Raw genomic sequence first — 23,887 nt, forward strand, 5'->3', positions numbered from 1 at the left:
GTGAACAATAGATGGCGTTATCAGCACCTCTTGGCAGTGCTGCCAAGTTTCAAAGAATTTATAATTTTTTAAAAAGGCAATAAAATTTTTATTTTTCTTGTTACATATATAAATAATTATTATTTAATGCAAACAATAAATAGAAATATTTTAGTCTGTTATTTAGTTTATAAATAAAATAAATTATTTCAAAATTTTATTTATTATAATCGTTTGTTTATTCTGGAAAAATTTAATCTTAAATGTTGTGTAGTATTCTATTCTAGGTAATAAATGCTACAAATAAATTACTTTTTTTTATTGTGAATTCTACGTAAGTATACTCTATACCTATGGAATAGTTAACAAATTGACGTTTGATTAAATGTTACAATCACATGTCTTAAGTTGATATGTGAAATTAATAAAATACTTAACCTAATCTTAAGCTATGCGGAGAGAACGGATCGAATCTATGTGCTGACAAGTGAGTCGTTCCTTCATTATAATATTACAGACGTATGTATGTATTTGCTTTTGGATTAGAGTACGTTTGGAGGGCTTTAAGATTTAATTATAGAATATTTGAACATCGTACAGATGGAACAGAACAGCTAGTGGAGAGTGGTAAAAACTGAATATGGTTCCAAGTGGCGTTAAATCTAATAAAAAGAAGAGAAATTTTTATTAGAAATCATTTTTTTTTTCATTTTTGTAAATTAAACATCAAATATTGGTATAATGCGTTTTTAATGCGTTACTTGACATTTACGTATTATGTACGTCTAACATATTCGAACTTTTACAATTTTAGGTACAAATTTTAAGTTTTTTAAATTTTCACATAGAATTGTATAAAGCAATTAAAGGGTTTTATCCGTTTTTCGAAATTCAGTCGTTTATTTTAGTCAGGTTTTTTTTGGGACTTTCTAATATGCATATGTATATACTTACAAGTATCTTTCAGCTAACTGTTGTTCCACATGGGGTTTGATGCGTGCATAATCCTTTTTATCAGCAATTAAAGTACTACAGTGTTTTTGCATATAAGCTAAAGTGAAAAGTTCATTTTCGTTGAACGACCTTAAGCCTGGCAGCCGTAAGCGTTCCGTTAGTCTTAGACTGTCATATGTATGCTCCTGATCAAATGAAGCCCCAATTATAGGAGATGAACTATCGATGGCACTAAGAAATGAACTAAGAGCTTTTGCTGTTATTTTAGCTGAACTTAAGGTGATGTGAAAACTTTTTAAGGCATGTTCAGAAAGTTCTTTCAAATCGTCGACATCCTGTTCATCTTGTGTAATACAGGCCACATCAACCTTGGCCAAATTGAAATTTGTTCCATACGAAATCGTACTGTCAGCTTTAAATTGTTCGACAAACGTTGAAATGCTATCGATAAGAACTTCCAAAATATCGGAACCAATGCGTGCGAAATTAACAGCAATGGGATAACGATAATCATAGTATTTAGAAGATGCAATTCCCCGCGATATAACCAGCATATTGAGCATATTGGAATAGGCCACAGATGGTGACTCATTGTAAGTATACATCTCAGAAATTATTCTAAATGATCATATAATACAAATAATACTAATTGTTATTCAAACTATTTTTCACAAATATTAGTTCTACTTACGTATCAATGATATTTAAGGCCTTTAACTTCTCTTCCATTCGCGCTTTACGGAAACTCCATATAGATTGTAAATGTTCCACAAAAAATAGATTGTTTAGTAAGAGATCATTGTAATATTCCTTAATGTAACTTTTATTTGTCAATACTTCTTCTGGTATACCAATCTGTAAACGCATTGTTGTGAGCTAGATTTTAAGAAAAAGTTTTTCGAAATTATATATTTTTGGTATTAGGAAATCACCTTCATAAATTACTAAAGAAATAACGAACATTTTTTAAAACAAACTAAATTATTCCAAAGTTTTTCATATCTGACAAAGAGACATGCTCAATGTAATTTTGTATGTATTCATAAATATGGATATATTAACACTGGTATTCTAGTGGATCTTAATCCCAGCAGTACTAGGAGACAGTCCCGAACTAGTGATTTTCCCCACATTTAGGGTGGGAACTAGTAACTTCAATTGCTTTTTCATTACAATGAGACTGTCCGATAGCTGGTCCAAAGTATACAACATACATATCGTCAGTTACTTTACTAGCTACCTAACTGGTTACTTGATCAGCTACATAACTAGTTATTTTAACATTAATGGATGCAAATTTAACATTGACCACAAATAGTCATCTAAAAAGACATATCACAGATAGTCTAATAAACGATTGATTGTAAGCAAACTTTTCTCCGACAAATCTCCAATTTAGCCAATTCTGGTGGATAAAATAACTACTTTCTAAAGTTCAGTACAAATTAAACGTTTAAAGTGACTTCACTATAGGTTACTAAGATACACTAAAGTGACTATCAGTACACTTAAGCAAAACTAAAAATAAACTGTATGAGAATTATATCAACATAATTTGTATAAGACCAGTTTGTACGAATTACTCACAAAACGTTTAAAGTGACTACACTCTAGATTACTTAGCGACACTTAAGTTCACTCTAGATTACCTGGGATGTATAAAGTAACCAATTGTCTTATCTCTGCACTACAAAATGTCAAATAACCCAAAATATATATTGGAATCCGCCAAGACATTAGTGACAATTACTGTCTATAAGGGATACATACATACATTGGCTACTTGCTTAACTGCTGGGATATTAAAATTATTACCAAAAACTTTATGAACAATTTTAATTTCACAAGGATATTTTGTCTTCGATTTGTTGGATCATATTCTTTCATTTAAAATCTAAAATTGCTTATAATTCGTTAACAGCGATATTAATTGTAATAAAGAAAAATCATTACCTTTTCATTTATAAAATGTTTAATATCTTTTTCTATCCAACTGGCTTCATCAACAGACTGTTGCAACTGATTTCTTAAACTATAATACATGAGTTTAAGAAATTCATCGTTATCACTGGTTTTATTAAGGGAAGCTGATCTTCTATGATTTGATAATGTTGTGCTGAACTAAATTGAAACATTAAAAAAGCCATTAGATATAGATATATGTTTAAAATCAACGGCCTTACCTTTTCCAGTTCCTTAGTTTGTTGCAAAGAATCTACTGCAAATGGTAACCACTGTTTAACGATTTTAGTACAAATCATCCATCTGGGATAGGTTGCCGTGCGTCCATATATTGCATGATCAAAAGTTTCTACCAAATTCCGATATTCTTTCGACAAATGTGGCAACAAATTACGGGCCAATGACCAAATAATGAAATTATTTATTGGTCTGAAAGCATAAACGAATTTTTTACTTTTTATTTTTAATAAATAATAGGTATGTTTACTTACTTTTTATCTGACGTAGCCACAACAGTTGATATTTGATGGAAAAATTCAACATCTTTTACCAAGATTTCTGTTTCCTCAGTTACTTTTGTATGAGGAAACATAGCTTGTAATGTTTCCAAAATGGGAAGCTTTAGCAATAAAAGAAATTAAATTTCTCGTTAAAATGTAGATCATCATATAAAATGCAAAACAATGTAACAAAAATAACAAAATCCAATATTTGATTGATAATCATGAACAACTTAAAAAATATTATAAAAATTAATTGAGAAATTAAGTTTATTTCACAGATACACACCGTTACTAAAGTATACGTACGATCCATTTTTTGGTCCTTTTTTTAAATCTATATACTGTGAGCGTCAAAAGAAACTGTACACCTTAAAGTATTATATTTACAACTTTATTTTCCCAATATATTTTATAATTTGATTAAACATTTTATATGTTTTATTTAATATATTTTATTCTTTCTCATTTTATTATAAAATGAAGATTTTTTTGTTTTTGTTGTATATTTTTTGTTGTTGTTAGAATTTCGTTATTCTTTTATAATAAAATGAGAAAGAATAAAATATATTAAATAAAACATATAAAATGTTTAATCAAATTATAAAATATATTAGGAAAATAAAGTTGTAAATATAATACTTTAAGGTATTTAAACTTACTTTACAGTATTTAAAAATACAAGGGCTGACTCACTCATCAGTCATTAGTGAGTGACTGAATGAATGAGTCAGGCCTTGTATTTTTAAATATATAGATTTTTTAAAAAAGGCCCAAAAAGTGGATCGTACGTATACTTTAGTAACTGTGTGTAGTTTTAATTTTTCAAATGTTTTTTACCCACCACTTTAAAAATTGTTGAAATGAAGTTTCGTTATTTTGCCTTTTAGCTAACGATATATACATATAATAAAACAATATATCTGAATAAATTTGGATGGCAATTTAGCACATTTGCTAGAAAAATTTAATTTTTTAACCAATACCTACCGATGGTGCAATAGTTTTCATTTCAGCTAGGGTTTTTATTTCATTTAAAACTCTTTCCTCTGATGATGATCTAAATAGATTAATGTGGTTCACAATTCTTTTTTCATAATGAAACACTTCATCGGCAAAAAGATCTGCTTCCCCCGAGACAATGCCTGCAAGTGAAATCAGGTAAAATAAATCTTTGCCATACATTTTTATATTGTATAATTTTTGTACTCTTACCCATATTAATGGCAAAATCACGTAGTAAAAGAATGTAGGCACGAACAATCTACAAAAATATGAAATTGACATAGAGAATACAATAATTTACTTTACAAAAGAAAACTATGAAATTTACCTCATCATTTTGATCGCGATTATAGAAATATTTATCGGGTAATCCAATCTCTCCCTCGTCCAATGTTATGATATAGTCATGAGGTTTGTTGAACCTATAATTACAATTTAATTTATTATTTAAAATATAAAGGCAAATATCAGGTTATGTGTAAAGCAATGTGTGTCTGTAATATAAGATATATGGGCATTTCCACGAGAATCGCTACCACCACTGAAAAAACAAAAACCCTACAACATTTTATAGACAAAAATAATAGTTTAAACTGATTATATTTAATTTTTTAATGTTTTACGTATGTTTTAAGCTAAAATTGCGGCGAAAACTAGGCTCCCAATTAGCTTGTAGTATGAAATGAATTTGACGCTGATTTATTTTTTTGCTATTGTCAAATTGTTTATTGAAACCGAATGTATATTTTCCATTAATTTTTTTAGTTTTTGTATTCATATATTTACAAAATATATGTATATTGTTGTATTATAAGAGACAAATCTGTCACGTACGATATTAAATTTAATTTATTATAAAATCATCCAAAGATTGTTTTTATTTAAATATGACAGATTGTAAAGGAAAAATATTTCGTTTAGTGTAAGAAATTAAAAGAAAACATAACGCCTCTCACGATTCGAATATTTTCGCATATTTCTACATGTACCCTTATTTCGCTCAATATTTTGGACAACAATATTTCGAAAGAACTTTTTATTATTTTAAAATATAGTACCCTCTGAATGGAACATGAATACCAAATTATTTTTCAGATACTCTTATATTTGCAAAATCTATTCCATTCTATAGGCCTACAAATGCCACGTATGATGATATGGAATTGCCCATATGTATTTACTTACACAAAATTTTTAGTAAATATTTTGTTTGGCAGTAAATTTTTCAGTGCCTTCTTTCATTACTCTAGCACAATTAATGGAGATATGTATATTAGAGTTCGTTTGTGACCAGGTCACTTCATTTGATTTGCGGGTATCATAATTTTTCTGAAGGTTTTTGTGTAAATAAAAATAATGACGTCCTTTTATTTGGAAAAATTTCACTCCTTGTGGTGGTTCAACGCACCTAAAGATGCGGATTTTGAACACATTTTTCTGTAGAGCAAAAATGGTTGAATTTATAACAACTCTGATTTCACCAGTCGATTCTGCATCAAAAATTAATACAATTGATGTTAGTTGAATCCTTAAAAATAGTTCCAAAAACCCACAACAGGGGGCGCAAATATCATAAAAAAATTAAAAAAAGAATTTTAGATTTTTTAAATATGCTCGATGAAAAGCTATTTTAAGCTTATCAAAACGTTACCAATATTTCCTTTCTATCACAACCCGTTAACAAGTTATGTGGCTTTAAAAATGTTTTGTTAAGGCAAACTAACAAACAAATTTCTAAACTTTTTTTTAAAATTATTATTTTCTTGTTAAATAAATAACTTTAAAGCCTCATAACTTTTTAATGGTTAGCGATAGAAAGGAAATATTGGTGTCGTTTTCCTAAGCATAAAATGTCTTTTCATCGTGCATGTTTAAAAAAACTAAAATTCTGTTTTTTATTTTTTTATGAGATTTGCGCCATCTGTTGTGGGTTTTTGAACTATTTTTAAGGATTCAATGAACATCAATTGTATTAATTTTTGATACAGAATGGACTGGTGAAATCAGATTTGCAATATATTCAACCGTTTTTTCTCTAAAAAAAATGTGCTCAAAATGCGCGTCTTTAGGTGCTTTGAACCACCACAAGGAGTGAAAATTTTCAAAAAAAAAGGACGCCATTATTTTTATTTACGCAAAAACCTTCAGAAAAATGATGATACCCGCAAATTAAATTTTTGAAAATAACTCTAATGTATATGTATACCAGGAAGAGTGCTTAAAGAAAATGTGAATACAATTTATCCATAAAATGTCACCATGAGTCTTTTACGGAAGCTCTTGACAAAAAAGATTTGATAAAAATTAGCTACTGATTCAAAACGAAAAAAAGTTATGATATCGCATACCAACTTTCATTATTTTGCTACCGGTATTTTTGTAGTTTCGGTAATGGTATTGAAATGATAACGACAATTTCGGAGTGACTTAAATTGTTAATACAATTTACAAACATTAAATATAATTTGACAAAGTTCGTATTTTATTATTTATTATTTTATAATATTTTCGTAATTTAAAATACGACCCCTTTCACACTAGGCAATTTAGTTGCGCAAGTCTCTTGCCCAACAACAAAAAATAATGTAAAATTTTCTTCTCCTTAATCCGACATTACCTCTGCCATCCACAAACACAAGAGACTGGCGCAACTAAATTAGAATTCAATGCAACACTTGAGACATTTTCTAATTTTAACATTCTAATTTATTATAATTAATATGTAAATGTCTTTCTTGATTTTTAATTTGTCATCAACTTACCGATTTTCAACAGCAACTTTATAATATGGGAATATACCATAAGTTGCCTGTAAATGTACCAAGGCCTTTTTATATTCCCAATATTGTAGGCGAATAGAATCTCTAAATGCTTGCCAACCATCTGTAAACAGAATATTAAATAAATACAAATTTATTAAAACATTTCTATGTAGTTTATGTCACATTATAAATAATTATTAAAAATTGATTGTACCATGTAGTGATAATAATTTCACTTTAGATTTGATCAGGTGTCCGATTGTTATGAAACATTTCTATATTTGTACAGCTCCTTCTGATGATGAACAACAATAAGTTGTTCGCCATATACAAATCGGGCAGCCACGAAAGGACTACTTTTATTTAGATTTATGAACCTTTTCCGGAAACCCTTCCATTAAGGTTCTTATTGTGCTTTCTGTCACTTTGTTCGAACAGGCAGTCCATATCCGTTTAAAATCTACCACACTTTAACAAGAGCCAAGAGAGGATTTGCCTCTCTTGGTACAAATACAACATTATTGTTCTTGTACCACTCAAGACCTTACCATAGTGACAGGATGCCAAATCAGCCAAACATAAGTGGATACATTTGGAAGTCTTATGAATAAAAGCATCCTTTTATTAAACATTCCTTGATGTAAATTTCAGTATTTATAGAGTCTTTTGTAACAAATGTTTGGCTTTTTGCCGAAACTGCATATTGCAGTTTCTGGATAATAACACAAAAGTTAACACTAGTTAAGAACAATCCTGAAGTTTTATTTGTTAACATACAATAAAAAGCTCAGCTGATGCTTTGGACGGAACCAAAATTAAATTAAAACGATGGAGGACATCAAAAAGTATTTAGTACGAAATTTTTTTTTTCAATGTGAAATTTAAGTAAAAGTATTCAAGAATTTTGATAATGTTTAGCATTTGGTAAAAATATATTCGGTTTCTACATACTTGCTACTGAATTGTACGATTACAAATCAAATCAACTCAATTTATTAATTTATTAATTTATCAACATTGGTTTCTGAACCACTGTGAAATCTCTCTTATAACAACAAGTACATACTTCAGATTATTTCCAAAATTTAGTGGAATATTATGTAATTAAAATGTGCGGATTCCGATGAAAAGATAATAAGTCAATAATTAATAAACTCAAGATTTTTTTTAAAATGAATTGAATTTTTATTCTACTAGTACAAAATGTTTGTTTATGAAGTATGGCAACAATTCGTGATTTGTACATTATCTAAGCTTAAAAACTAATTAAAAACAATTAACAATTTTTTTAACACATCATTTAACATTAACGTCAAGCATGGAATAAGTGATGATCACTGGTTACGATTCGATTAAGATCTAGTGTTTGAACAAGGATGGCAAGTATTGAGAGCCGGGAGCTTGAACAGTGGGATATTTTCCACTAGCTTGTCCTACATTTGATTGTTTATGATAGTTGTAACTGCCATCGGGATTGAGACCATCTAAAGAACCAATAACGGAAGTGATTGGAGCAGTGGTTTCATCGGCCACTTCATTGGTGCCTCCAAGTTTATCGTATTCGCCTAAAAACGATAATATAATTTATAATAAGTTTTTCTCCATAAATTTGTATGATTAAAACACTTACCTTGAATTTCCTTTTGGGCTTGTTGAGCTTCTTCGTCGGTTTTGTATTTAATGAAGAAGACTTCGGGTTTGCTAGCTGTTGTTGGAGCAGGAGTAGCAATATCGCCAGCATCCAATTCATTGTCTTTCTTGCTCAGGACATAGATGACAGTCTTTTCTTCTTGAGGAGCAAATTCAGCAGAATATTTGACATTACCAGCACCGGAGTTAGGAGCCTTAATGAACACAACACGATAGTTCTTTTGTGGACGACCCAAAACCAAGTGCTTATTTTTTGGTTGACTATCATCATCTTCGGGGGCAGAGACAACATAGAACTGTTTGCGTACAATTGGAGCAACAGTGGTAGGGCCAGGAGGCAAATATTTATCACCACCATGTCCTTGTGATGAGGGCTGCAAACTAGCTGGAGATAATCCACTGTAAGCACCAGCTGGTCCAGAACCAGCTGGTTGATAACCATACTGGGGAGCGGCACAGGCGACAGCCAACAAAGCTGATAATACTACGAACACACGCATTTTGCTTAAGGATTTTTCACTTGAATATTTATTGTAAATTGATTTTTGAATTAATTATTCTTCTTTGATTGTTTGACTTGTTTCTTGCTTAAATTGTAACACTGCACTGTATACTCATTCTTTATGATCTCGTTACTTTTATACAAAAATTATATGTTTTTCAAAAATCACAAATCAAAGCCCAACATTATATTATAAACTTGTCTTTTTTTCATTTTAGTTGATATTTTTAAATATGCAGATTTAGTCTTTGAATTTTGTTGTTGTCCAAAGTGTGTTTTTTTCAACTTCTTCATTTGAGACAACACCAAGTTCAGTTAAGCCTACTCTTTAACAGTATCGAACACCATGTTTACACCTTCTACTCGTATTTGTTGTTGCCATCTTTTGGTTGACAAAAATATTTTACGAAAAAAAACAACAACAAGCTGTTGAGTTGATGTTGTCCATGTATTTAGGGGTCTTCGCCAAACCACCATCTTCGGTGATATGTGGTTGAATTTTTGGTTTATTCGCACTTATTTGGTATGTGTAATATTTGATATTCTGACCAAGATGTTGGTTGACCCATTAATTATTTAAATTTATTTATTTCTCTATAAAGCCGCTTTAAATATTTTTTATTAATATTTTGTTCGTTCAATATTTTTAAAATATGAAAATTATAATGACTCAACTATTGTTTTAAATTCAAAATGAAATATGTATGTTTATTAATTTTTCTCTAATTAAGATAATAATAAATCGTTTGGATTAAAAAATACTTGCGGCATTTTTAGAATACGAGTATGTTAGGTCATTAAGCTATTTTTAGTATTTTCAAAAATATCATGATGTAGAGATTTTCGAATTTTTATTTTTAGACAATTATTTAAAATATGTATGCTGAATACCAACCATCGGACGTGCTGAATACGGGGAACCTCAGAAATATTGGGACCATAAGTAGATGTACAACATTTTAAGTTTTCCAGCTATTATTCTTGTAATCTCTTAATAATTACAACCTCAAGATTCGTTTACTTAATACAATAAAAATTATAGTAAGCAGTAAAATTGTGTGAAATGCATACATATTTTAAATAATTGTCTAAAAATAAAAATTCGAAAATCTCTACATCATGATATCTGTCTAAAACTAGGAACATTTTTGAGTAGTTTTGGGAAATTTTATAGTGCAATAATATTTTCACCTTTCCAAGATTCTCAAAATCTCTAATATGCATTTTTTCTTACTAGCATAACTAACGTTTATCCATTATCATCTAATTTTTTTTCGCCATTTTCAAACATCAACTACTTTTTAAAATGTTTAGAGTTCGGCCGAATGTTTGGTTTTGGATTAAGAATAAAATCGGTCTAATACCGAAACCCAAACTTTTATAAAGATAGGAGAAAGAAACAAGTTTCGAAAATAATAAATAAAATCAAAGAACTTCGGCTGTGCCGAATCTTATATACCCTTCACCAAATTATACTTCAAAATACAAATTTTAAATATTTTTAGGTAAACCAAATTTTTTTTCCAAAGTTGTTTTTTTAATTTTTTGGAAAATTTTTTTTGCAAATTGTTATTTAAAATTAATTTTTTTTTTATTTTTTTTAAATTTAAAAAAAATTATTTTGTTTTTTTAATTTTTTTTTTTTTGGTGAAAAAAATTCGGGTTAAAAAATATTTCCGATTTTGACCCATTGTATGTCCAACTTACTATGGTCTTATATACGTCGTTGCAAAGGCCTTTGAAATATCTATCATTAGATATCCGTATTGTCTATATTAAAGACTTAAAAACATACAGCAAAATTGTCTCTCAAAAAACAATTTTCTGTTTAAGCTACATTCTTAGATTTACAACTTCAAAAATGTGATCATAAGTATGTTGTTATGAAATTGATTTTAAAATTATTTCTTTTATTATAAAGATACCTTTCAAATAAAAGATACTTTTTGAAAATCGGTTGATAATAGCTTTGTTAGTTCACTCAAAACGAAGTGATCGAGAAAAACTATAAGTATATCCGTACTCAATGAACTCAAAGAAAACATAATTGCCCCTGCATATTGTTTTGTTCACTATTGTATACAGCGTTGCCGCTTTGGTCCAATTGGACCAAAATTGGTAGTTTGAAGTTAACAAATTGACTTTTGGTAGTTTGGTTGGTTTGTTCCGATATTTGTGGTATTTTGGTAGGCTACGATATTTCTGAATACAGAAGTATTTTTAAGAACAAAATAATTAAAATAATAACGAAAAAATTACTTATGTTAAGCCAAAATAATAAAACTACATATTTGCAAAATATGAAGATAGCATTTTCTAAAATATTTAGTTTAGTCAGGTAAATGTGTATTTATTTAGTAGTGTTGAGTTCAAAAAATGCCTAAGGGCTCTCAAAACTTTTATTTTCTAATAATATGTGTTAAACTCTGCTTCAATATCATTCTTCCTCTGGATAATTTTATAGCAGCAATAATATAATTTTAACTATTAATTTTGAAACGAATTCATACAGCATTTCTCAAATATTTTAAATTTGGTAGGTTTTGGTAGGCTTTGGTAGTTTTTAATTAGAAATTTGGTAGGAAAAATATTTTATGAGTGGCAACGCTGATTGTATATCTGTGTTATTTATTTACACTATGAGAGTTGTGTTAATAACAACTCTCATAATTTCGCAATACTTTTGAACAAAAGGTCAAAACCTTAGGTACATCATTATATGAAATAAAAAATAAAGAGATCTGTAAATACCTAAAATGTTAATTTTAACACCATAGCAGAAGCAAGTTCAATTTGTCCAATTTTGAACAACAGTTCGGAAATTAGGCTGATATTCTAAGAATTAAAATAATATGGCATTAACTTGTATCCTCATTGTCCAACTTTTCAACGATACAGTTTATATGAAGTTTCGTATTCAAATAAACTCCCAAGTACACACATTGTTTTACATATTTGTTGATCATTATTTTATACAATACTCGTGTATATCAAAATTTAAACCGGCCAGAAGTAGATGGCAAATTGAAAATCTTAATATTAACTTATTTGAATTGTTATTTGTTATAATATACAAACATTCTAATAAATCATAGTATTTATTGTAATTTAAAATAAAAATATCAACAAAGGTAATATTTAAATCAATCGAATCTATAAAAAGAAACAAGGTTAAAAAGAATCCCACAATAAGACACTCGATACTTAGAAGACGCTAACAAAACTTGTCCACCAAATATGTATCTTAAGTTTCTGAAACCGAAAGTGAATATCAGGCGATTACATAAATACTAAATACCACACACAGACACATTCAAACTCTGACCGACCGACCGACAGATAGATAGATGAAATAAAGCCTATCTATGGTAATAATTTAGAAAAATCAAAGAAATTAATTTATGCAAGAACAATAACAAAAACCACTACGACAGAAATAAAGATAGAGGCAGATAGAGACAATGTTACTCTCCGAATTAAATAACACCAAATAAATGGCGCCAATTTTTATTGTCAATTAGAGAAACATTTAAATTAGGTGCATAATGTGTTTAAACGAATAACATAAACATTATTTACACATTCGAGTTCAAAATCCTATGATATTCGTAATCCAAGTGATAATATCAAATTCGATTTCACCCAAAACAAGTTTCAAATTCAGATTTAACTACTTTTTCAAAAATTCTGTCAAAATCCATAAAGTTGACAATAAATTTTTTTTATATTTTTTTTTTACCTCTCTTTAATACATAATGTATGTATAAATTTGAATTTTCAACAAACAAAAAATTGCCATAATTTGTTAATTTTGACAGTTATAAATTGTCAACAAAAAATATACATAATAAATACAAAAAAAAATAAAAAAACCATATGAGGCCTATAAGTGAGTGATCTTGATTAGATTATAATAAACCACTAAAGATGACATAAAATGTTGATAATGTTGAGCATTGATTCAAACACATGGACAATGAGATAGATAGACTGACTACTACTCATCGTTGACTTTGTATAAGAAAATGGCCTTTAGCCAGCCTGTAATATTGTTTAGGTTTTTATTATAATTTTTTCTTTGTTACCAGGTTGTATTTTTAGCGGTTATTGTAAAAATTTCTAAGATAAGATTTTTTTTTTATTAATGTCAATTTGAATATTTTAAGTATGTATTTATGTATGTATGGGTGAATGACATTAATCAACAGGTGATGATTGGAAAATCATTAAGATTTTTATGATTATGATAATCTTTGGATTTAAACAACATACAAATGTAAATTTAAATTACAATTCCTTAAGATGTTAAAAAACATAAAAATTTAAGAGAAAAAAATATAGTAAGACCACACAGGTGTTAATTAAATAAATATTTCAACCAAAAAATATATAAAATAATTATCTTTATAAATCCTTCATTTCCAAAATTCGTTTTTATCACACATTTTACACAGAATTCATAAATCTATGTATTTGTTTTCTACCACCAATTTGTTTCACATGTCTAAATTTGCCTACAAAGTGATAAAGTCTCTATACATTTTTATTTCACTAAGATTTTTTTCCAGCTCGTTTGAGAGTCTCAAACATAAATTGATCATTATCATGCAAATTTATTCGTCTCAACGTGTTGATATTTTGATGATCAGCTAAAAAAAATATAAAAATTTAAAAAAAAAAACCAAATTGGTGTACATTCTTAAATTTTGATGCAAATATTTATAAAATTTAAGTTTTGATTTAGATTTTTTTATAGAAACTTACAAGGCTGTTTTTTTTAATGATGTTTAGAAATTCAAGTTCAATGCTAAATTCATTTATCTTCTATTTTCGTGATTTCTATGGTGCAAATATTAATTTTGAAAGAACGGATTAGGTAAATAATATGTAAATTCTAGAGGAGTTTACGCAATATTATTAGGGTGATTTCCATTTTAATATTGTTGTTTTTTGTTGCCAATTAATTTATAAATGGCAAAATGTATCGTATTCCAAATTGACAGCATTTTTTTTAGTAGTTAAAGGAAATATGTATTAGTAATTGTTTTTCTATCACATTTAATAAAACTGGTATTACGGAAGTTGGGTTTAAAGTTTGAAATTATAATTAAATTCTTTAATAGTAAATATATTTTGGATTTCAGATTAGTTAGAAAAAAATATAGTCAAAATTAATTCACTTTGATGTTTGCAAATACGATCCACAATCCACACAATTAACAGAAAGGGCAACATTGCTCCTGCCAGCAGGCATCTACATTCTCCTGTCAAAATAATCCATTCTTATGTTTTTCTATATAAATAATTGTTTATCAGCTGGTTCTAATTTTGAAATTATTTCAGAGTTTAACCCGCCGGCATTGGCTGCATAACTAGTCAGGAAAAAAAATCGACCACCCAAAAACAACATTCGTAGATTAAACTTAATTTAAACTTAATTTTAAATTCAGCATTTTTTAATTAATTTATTCTGTTTAAAATTTAAATTCTATCTAAAAATTATTTTGTAAGAACACGATGTATTTTCCACTAAATCATGTACCTCTTGTAAACGATTCGACTAGTTGTGATATTCAAATAATCAAATAACACGAAACTTCAACAACGATATTCTTTTTTTACCATTGAAATTAATGGTGCAGAGTTTTATTTATCAAACTTAGCCTTTATTTGAGTAATGGTTTTTTCCGCATGATGATGCTTAATGAACAGATTCACTTTTTTCCAATTTCTCCTCAAGTCACGAGGTAGTCTGCTATCAATGACTGTCAAACTCAAACTAAATGACGCAGCTTATTCAAACTGACAGATGCCTGTAGACAGAAGCATTGTTTAACTTTCAGTTAAGAGCCGGGAAATTCAAAAAGTCACTGATTTTTTAACCATAATTGAGTTGGATTATATGATAATATTGGATGATATGATTATTTGAGACTATATTATAATAATTTGGGATCATACTATGGGTTAATATATAATATGGTTTATATGATCACATTATGATTATTTTTGACAATATTACAGTATAATATTAAGATCATTAGTATGATAATAAGGATTATAATATGATTTAACGACAATCATAAAATTTAATCATAATATGTATGTTGTTCTTAGATTATGAACAACTCAACCATGTTTTTTCTCTGAGTGGTATACGTACGTTTGCCGATCAGCCTAACATTTCCCTGGATATATTTTTGCCACTTAACCCTTTGTCGACCTACTGTACTTATAAGTACCATAACAATAATAAGCTTACAAAATGAAAACAAAACATAGTTTGACCCTTTTTGCCCAAAAGTACTTTGAAGTACACTATCATCTTTGGAATAATATATTTTTTTGCCTATTGGCAAACTCGCTTACCCAGAATAACGGTGAATTTAAACAAAAATCTATGAGTTTTTTATCTTTTGGTTGATGCTTACCCAACGATACCAGGTCCCTTTCGGACCCTTGCAGGTACCTTTCGGTTCTTGCAGGTCTTCCATAAAGTTAATTTTGTAAATAACTTCCTGAAGTCCTTATATTCAATATTTCATAAAAAAAAATAAAACTTTTGCAACGATTTATAGCCTTGGTCCACAAGGGGTTAAGAAAGAGTATGAAAGACAATGACTTGGATGCTATCGACATTGCTACATCTCATCCTTCTTAACCCAGAATTCCTGAGATATTCTTCATTAAATACAAAACTCCCAAAGAAGCTGAAACAACTCAAAAGGAAATTGAAAGTAAATTTAATAAAAAAAATAGATTTCACGTCAAGTGAACCAACTTATAAAATCGATGTCTTCCGATCGGGATGAAATTTGCACCAAGGTTAGACCTATTGGATAGTAATTCAGACACAATTTTTCAACAATTAAAATCAATTAACTCATTTTATGTAATTTTAATGTTATTTTCAGATGAATATGCAAAATTGGATGACAGTATTGAAGTAGCACAGTCGTAAAATAAACAAAATAGAAAATAAAATTAGTTTGGTTTACTATATTTTTACAGTAAGGCCTCTTTTTGAATAGGGTGGAGAGACGTTTAATGTGACATTACAAAATATAGATTGTTTTCCAAGTCTTTTGTGTTGGAAGTACTCATAGAGACACATAAAAAAGATAATGAGTTTTTGAATTACATTTTTTGACATTAATATCATCGAAATAAATATCACCAGTAAATTTAGAATTATTTTAAATTACTTATCTGATTAAGCAATACGAATTTTCAAGGTTGTTGTGGGAAAATTTCCGAATATTAACCCAATTCATATGAACCGTATTAATCAAGCTAATCAACTTGAAACAATATCACATAATAGTTTAATTTGATTTTTGTCAATAGACAAAAACTATTAAAATAATTTAATGGCGTGGGTGACGCCATGAAATCATAACTTTTTTTTTCTATTGAGAAAGATATAACAATAGTGTCTTAATTTTAGTTAATAAATATTCGATTCATCGTTATAATCTTAGAGCCTTGGAGAAATAATGGTTATTTTTTTGTAAATTCTATGCTACAGGATATGAAAAGCTCAAAGAACAATATTAAAAACAAAGTTGAATTTTATAAATTTGTTTATAAAAATATGCAATAATTAGCATTAGTGACCATATTTTGTTATTGATGCTAAATAATGGCATAATGAAATTAAATGATTATTCGAATAAATCTTCACCGATTAAATACAATATTTGACAGTTAAATGATTCAAAACAAAAGTGTCACGCTGTGCTAATGAGAAATATATTTCAAAAAACAAACAATAACAAACTAAAAACTAAATAAAAAAAGAAATTTATTGCAAAAATGATAAAAAACCCAAAAATATACATATTTAGTTCCTGAGATTTAAATTTTAATGCCGACCGACTGTCTGCGGTATTTTTTTTTTTATTTTTTTCTTTTCTTTGTGCGACAAAGAGTAAATAAAAACCTAAAATTAATATGCAAAGACTTTTATTGATTACAACGACAACATTAATAATAGTATAACATTTATGATTAAATGTTTCTCATTGTCTTTTTTATTTATTGAACTTATTAGTTGATTAAATAATGTGTATGCTAAATACACTCCGTATTGTAATACAAAAAACCAAATTAAAAACTTAAATAATTTCTATTGAGTTGATGCTAAATGTGTCTCTTCATAGACCTCTTAGTTGAAAATTACTCAATTTGATTTGACCAAAGAAGGTAATAATAAAATAAAGGTATAAAAACTACTCAAAACTGTCAACTACATATAAAAAAAAAAAAAACTTTAATTTGAAAAAAATATATCAAGAAAGAAGAGACCAGCCAATCTAGATTTGTATTATAATCAGTTTAAAGTTAATGAAAATTTTTGCATATAAACAAATAAATACAAATTCAGTTTAGATCAAAACATACAGTGCAGAACAAACAGCTCAAGAATTCATATCAATAGAATACAGTTGACGAAGATATTAAAGAATAAACTAAAAATTAAAATGCGTTGTTTAGTATTTATCGCTTTAAGCTTGATAGCTTTAACATCAGCTGCTCCTCAATTCGGCTATGGATACGAAGCCCAACAAACAGCTCCTCTCAGTGGAGGTCATCATGGAGGTGATAAATATTTGCCCCCAGCCACTACGACTCCATCCCCACTAGTACGCAAACAGTTTTATTTAGTTTCGGCTCCTGAAGATGATGACAGCCAACCAAAAAATAAGCATTTGGTTTTAGGCCGTCCACAAAAGAACTATCGTGTAGTCTTCATTAAGGCCCCCAACTCTGGCGCTGGAAATGTCAAATATTCTGCCGAATATGCTCCTCAAGAAGAAAAGACTGTCATCTATGTATTGAGTAAGAAAGACAACGACTTGGATGCTAGCGACATTGCCACACCTGCTCCTTCTCAACCCAGCAAACCTGAGGTATTCTTCATTAAATACAAAACTCCCGAAGAAGCTGAAGCAGCTCAAAAGGAAATTCAAAGTAAGTTAAATTAAAAAGACAGCTTTCAAGCAGTTGCCTCATTTCAATGTTCTTTTGTGTTATTTTCAGATGAATATGCCAAATTGGAAGGTACCAATGAATTCTCTGACGAAGGCGTTGCTCCCCTTACCTCTGTTGTTGGTGCTCTCGATGGTCTTACTCCTGAAGGATCATACAACTATCAACAAATTGCACCTGCACCAAATTCTCAAGAAAAATCTGCCATCAGCCAATATTTACCCCCTATTACCAAATAGGATGATTATTTCAGTAATATTTAAACGATTGTTGATTATTATTTAAGAATTGAATTTCGTAATTGTAGAATTTTAGTACATATGTATTTGTTATTGTTTATTTTGTATTTTAATAAATTGTTTTAAACGAAGTTCATTTTGTTTGGTGTTTGTGTGTTATTGAAAAATAATATTTTCAATGATATCTTATGGTTCGAGATATCTTACGCTATCTTTACACTATTTTAGTTCTTATCTGAGTTATACAACAGTTCAAAACAGATTACTAGATGCAGAAATTCAACTGAGTTCACTGGTAGCTTTAGCTAAATTTCCAAAAAAATCTTAAAAAATTTAAATTTCTTTACCAACAATTGAAGCCAATGTTTTCTTAAATTTGTCCTCTAGTCACATATTACTCCCGATTAAGATGGTTTCATCTCAAAATAATTGTACATTAGGATGTTTTTACACATTTTCATCGTTTACACAATGCAACGTTGAAAATTGCTCTGCAGTTTGAAAATCATAAGTTTACAGAAAGAAAATTAAGATTTTTAAAATTTTTTAAATAAATTTGGAAATTTCTCATGTTGATATGTATAACGGAATCGTATTATATATAGAATTATCTTTCTAAAAATATATAAAATTCTTAAAAATTCTCCCGACCATTATGTGTCCCAAATAGAGTGTCCAAAAACACCGGCAAATTTAAAAAACCGGTTTCCGGTTTAACCGAAAAGGTGTGTGTTTTCAAAAAATCGCTTTTTATTATTGTCTTTTCAAAAAACCGGTTAACCGGATATTGTTTTTGTTTATTTAATATGAAGAAGGTCTACTTAAATGTATTTTTATTTGTGAACACTAATAGAAAATGTTTTAAGAATTGTGTACTAAATCTTCGGAAATTTAGCATTTTTTGAATTCTTAAGGCTCTATCTTTATGCAATTATTTATATATAATTTTCTATAAAATAAATCAATATTTTTAAAAATGGTATCAAAGTTTTTCAAAAATATGTTTGAATGAGCTTTAGAAAATATATGTCATTAAATCCGGTTATCCGTCTTACAAAAACCGTTTTGTCAAAAAACCGAAACCGGTAGAGTTTACAAAGATGAAAGAACCGGTTGACCGGTTTTCGGTTTTGGATAATCTAGTCCCAAACCACATGAAACTGAAAATGCATGAATAAGGTAACTCGTTATGAGAAATTTTATAATTTGAATTTTTGTCTAACTAGAATAACGTTTCCCATATGCGGCCAAGAAGTAAAATTTTTTTAAAACCAAAACCTTATCATAATTTACAAAAAAAAAATCACATAAGAACTTTTATATATCTATAGAAGGTGAAAATATTATTGGACTATTTCCCAAAACGAGTAAAATTAGTTTTTCAATTTTCCCATTGATTAAATAAACAATATTTTATGAAATTGAATCGTTTATTACGAAAGATGACAAAAACCGTATTGGTAAAAAGCGCTGTATAAATTAAGATGAAAAAAGTCTTTCATTAGGCGCTTAATATATTTAAATTTAAATAAAACGAAGTGTGTGTTAGATATCATCGAAATTTTTTATTCGTTTGAAAGTCTTAATGATGCCATTATGTACATATGTATGTCCAACTTTCCATTACTCTGGCGCATTAATCAGGCTGAATTTGATCGATGGCATGGTTTATTCGCATAGACCAGCGAATAAGCGTCATGAAAACGTCTGAGGGGGTCAAATCGCACCATATCAGTGGCCAGTTCACATCACCTCCAATGTGGCATGAGCTGTGTGGCACGTATTGACATCATGTTGAAACCATATGAATGGCAGCCAATTAGACAGATGTAACTTTAACAATATGGCCTGTTGGAAGACCCTTTATTTTTGTAACTAATAAGTATAAATCAATATGAAGAAATTATTTAGAAATGAACTTATCTGAACTTTCGAACTACCAAAATATGTACATATGTATATGCGGATCGGGGGTGTCATTGATTTTAAACATAATTAGCTGATTTAAATTCAAATTTATTTCATTTGACACTTTTGAAAAATAGTTTAATGGCAATTTAATTTAAAATTGATTAATAACCCATCATAGCCTTGGTGTTGCAGAAAACCGCTCATCTAATAATCAGCACTAATGAAAACATTATGAACAAATGTCATGATATTGTTAACAAAAAAATAAATTAACTACAACTTGTTAACTAGTATAAACTATTCGTATATAGACATACAAACATACATACATACATACATATGTATGAATATTTGTGGTTTAAAGATATTGAATTTTCATTTCTTAATTTAAACGTATTACACCATAAAATCAGCGATTTAAACAAATGTTTTGACAACTCTAAAGACAATAATTAATGACTTCAAAACTAAAACAATGCAAATGCACAACAACCAAAAATTTAAATACAACGAAAAAAACACCTACGCTAATATTAAAGTCTCACAAAGAAAAAAAAAAGGCAAATAAAAATCATAAAATCACAAAATCACAAAAGAAGATATTAAGTTTTTTTCAATTGTTGTGATTTGAAAAGAATTTGCATAAAAATAGAAAGAAAAAACCGATATCTTTGTTAAATACATTTGGTTTTTATTTCTTTGAATTTTTATTATCATATTATTAGTGGCAAACAAGTCGAAAATGTTTTTATTAACTTTTATAGACCTACTCCCCCTCTACAATAGGAGACATCGATAACGACACAATCGAATCAATCATTATGTTTGTCTGTGATGTATTTCCGACTGTATTAAGATTTGAAAACGCTGAGTTTTCCAGAACATGGGAGATAACCTATAACATATGGAGCAAAATGTTCTCAATAGATATTTGATGCTGCAAGATCTATTTCTTTTCTTTTTTTTCAAATAGTTTTGCAATAATAAGGAAGTTATAAATAAAATATAAGCAGAAAAATTAATTGTTTTCGAAGGTGTTGAAAACAAAATGATATATTTTTATATTCGCATACATAGAACAAATAAAAGAAATTTGCATTTTGCAACTCTAGCTGATAGTGTTTTTAAATCATATAATTTATGATCTGTTAACAAATTATTTGAACACTGTTTCGATTTGTTAATAAACTAAATTTTTCAAAAATTGAAAACATGTTTTTGTGATACTACTTCCGAAACAAATAAAATGCATTTTTTTGTATCAAACAATATAGTATTAATTTATTTAAATCGTTTAAATTCTGTCTAACTATGTAGGTGGATTCGAAATTCCAAAGTTTAAAACTTTTAATCTCACCAGTGTCGAGGTGGAGAATAAATCAAGTTTGAGTTCAGTTTTGCAAACTAAATACTTTGCAATTAAATTTAAATAACAAAATGTTGAATAAAATAATAGTTAACATTTTGAAAAAAATATCTTTAACTTTGCCGCCCATTGGGTTTTCACACTTTAAATAAACATTTGCATCAATTATAATTTTTTTTTTTGTTTCTATTGTTTAATTTGCCAGCCAGTCAGCAGCATCATAATTGTTTCACTCCCCATAAATATTTTATTTTGTTATACTGATATATTTAACTTAAAAAATAAAAATAAAACAAAAATCATACATATTTAAAAAAAAATAAAATAAAAGCGAGTCTGTTCGTTAAATCAATATGTTTAAATAAAAATAAAAATGAATATTTCATATTGAAATGCATAAAATTGTTTATTGAATATTAAAACACTTTTAAAAGCCGACAAAGTATAATTAGTAATAAAACAATAAAATGAATGTCAAAATGCTAATCAATTTGCAAATGAGAAAACATAAATATTTTCAATGAATTTTAACAATGCAAACAAAACCAACAGACGTTTAAAAATCTCTCGGACTCTTCGTATGAAAATTCTCCTGCAGCATATTTCTCTATCTCTCTCTCATCTGGCTCTCGTTCGATATTTCTATCTGACAGTCTTTTCTGGGTTGATACTACAGAAGGTTATTTTCTACATATTTTGGATGCAAATTTAGTTAGTTTCAAATTATTAAATCCCTGCTTATTTATTGTAAATAAATACATTTGAAATATTTAATTTTAAATCTCTTGAATTATTATCAATTAACGATTACACCAAGACCACGCATACAATACAGACATGCACGCATACATGCATGCAATCAAAGCCGATATTCTGGAATTTCCCCTCTTTTTCAAAACATATTTAAACTTAAATTGATCCAAGGTACAACTGTCTCATAAATCAAGCAGATTTAAATAAAAAAAAACCGGTAACAACCGCCATCTAACATTAACATTACCACCGTCATCGCTGCTAAGCACCAATCTTAGCTAAACCTATAATCATTTAATCATATTCGTAAATGAACAAGAATCATAATAACATTAAATATGTAATTAAATACAAAAAACGAATACTCATAAAATTGAAAATCAATAACAATTATTTTCAAATAAATAAATTTCAATTAAGTTGTTAGTTACAAGCTCAAAAAAAAAGGAAAATATTTCAAGTTCAAATATTTGTTCAAAATAAACAATCATGGTTTTTTTTGTTCATCACAATAAGGAATTTGCATTAATTTCCCATAAATTGTGGATTTTTCAAATACCTTAAAAACCACAAGCACATTAACACAAAAATATATTCAAAATAAAAAAAAAAAACAATCGGTTAAATAAATAGATACAGTCAACAGTTAGAGTAGGAAATCACTCAAATACTTAGCAGATACATATGTATGTAGATCTCGTTTCTTAGATTGAGTGAGTAGTTTTGTGTGATATTGAGTGGTTTCTACACAAAAGTACGAATTTAAATATTTCTTTACTCTAATAATTACTGCTTGTATCAATGATACTATTGATTTTGAGATGTTGTTATGGTTTTTATTTTTGCTCTATCTATTGACATTATCAGTTCAATAGTTTTAAACAATATTAAATGAATTCAGTTTGTGTTAAGATTGGTTAAGTTGAGATATTAAGATGATGAAGATCTTTGATAGAAAAAAGAAAATTAAAATAAATATTTATGTGCACAAAGTTTGGGGATAATAACAAGTAGAAATATGGGTAAGTTTGATATACTTTTCAGGTGTTTCATAATTATGTACATAGATGTAGGTAGAATTGTTCTAATTATACATTCATATTATCTATAATTTGTAAACATAGATGTAGTAAAAATATATAACTAAAGATGCCAAACGAGAAATCGTGAATCTTGTAATTTAAAATTCCCGTTTATAATAACGAGTTACCGAAATTTTTAAAAATACCGTTATTCTCAAAATAATTTTTAATTATGTAATTACCAGGGAAACCAAAATATGCAAATGCATGTTTTTTCTGGTGAGTCTAATG

The 23,887-nt window shown here is 28.2% G+C and overlaps 3 protein-coding genes across 5 annotated transcripts in view; 1 reads left to right on the forward strand and 2 right to left on the reverse strand.

The window, feature by feature from the left end:
* Nucleotides 1-194: 194 nt before the first annotated feature.
* Nucleotides 195-23,887, reverse strand: part of goe (gone early) — a 45,569-nt gene continuing 21,876 nt past the window's right edge. For all 3 annotated transcript variants that reach the window (XM_065508669.1, XM_065508670.1, XM_065508668.1), the window contains exons 5-14: nt 7,163-7,283; nt 4,729-4,822; nt 4,611-4,659; nt 4,386-4,540; nt 3,387-3,514; nt 3,117-3,324; nt 2,887-3,054; nt 1,625-1,809; nt 934-1,551; nt 195-641 (exon numbers count right to left, since the gene is read on the reverse strand). In XM_065508669.1, the coding sequence (XP_065364741.1) occupies nt 554-641; nt 934-1,551; nt 1,625-1,809; nt 2,887-3,054; nt 3,117-3,324; nt 3,387-3,514; nt 4,386-4,540; nt 4,611-4,659; nt 4,729-4,822; nt 7,163-7,283 (1,814 nt within the window). In that variant the 3' untranslated portion in view covers nt 195-553. The remainder of the gene's footprint in view (nt 642-933; nt 1,552-1,624; nt 1,810-2,886; nt 3,055-3,116; nt 3,325-3,386; nt 3,515-4,385; nt 4,541-4,610; nt 4,660-4,728; nt 4,823-7,162; nt 7,284-23,887) is intronic.
* On the reverse strand, nt 8,324-9,565 carry LOC135958960 (uncharacterized). The gene is made up of 2 exons (XM_065509908.1): nt 8,793-9,565; nt 8,324-8,727 (listed from the first exon to the last, which is right to left on the reverse strand). The coding sequence occupies exons 1-2, from the start codon at nt 9,310-9,312 to the stop codon at nt 8,522-8,524; spliced, it is 726 nt and encodes a 241-aa protein (XP_065365980.1). The 5' UTR covers nt 9,313-9,565; the 3' UTR covers nt 8,324-8,521.
* Nucleotides 17,798-18,544, forward strand: LOC135959127 (uncharacterized). The gene is made up of 2 exons (XM_065510162.1): nt 17,798-18,287; nt 18,357-18,544. The coding sequence occupies exons 1-2, from the start codon at nt 17,798-17,800 to the stop codon at nt 18,542-18,544; spliced, it is 678 nt and encodes a 225-aa protein (XP_065366234.1).

The sequence above is a fragment of the Calliphora vicina genome, chromosome 4, assembly GCF_958450345.1.
Source record: "Calliphora vicina chromosome 4, idCalVici1.1, whole genome shotgun sequence".
Lineage (NCBI taxonomy): Eukaryota > Metazoa > Arthropoda > Insecta > Diptera > Calliphoridae > Calliphora > Calliphora vicina.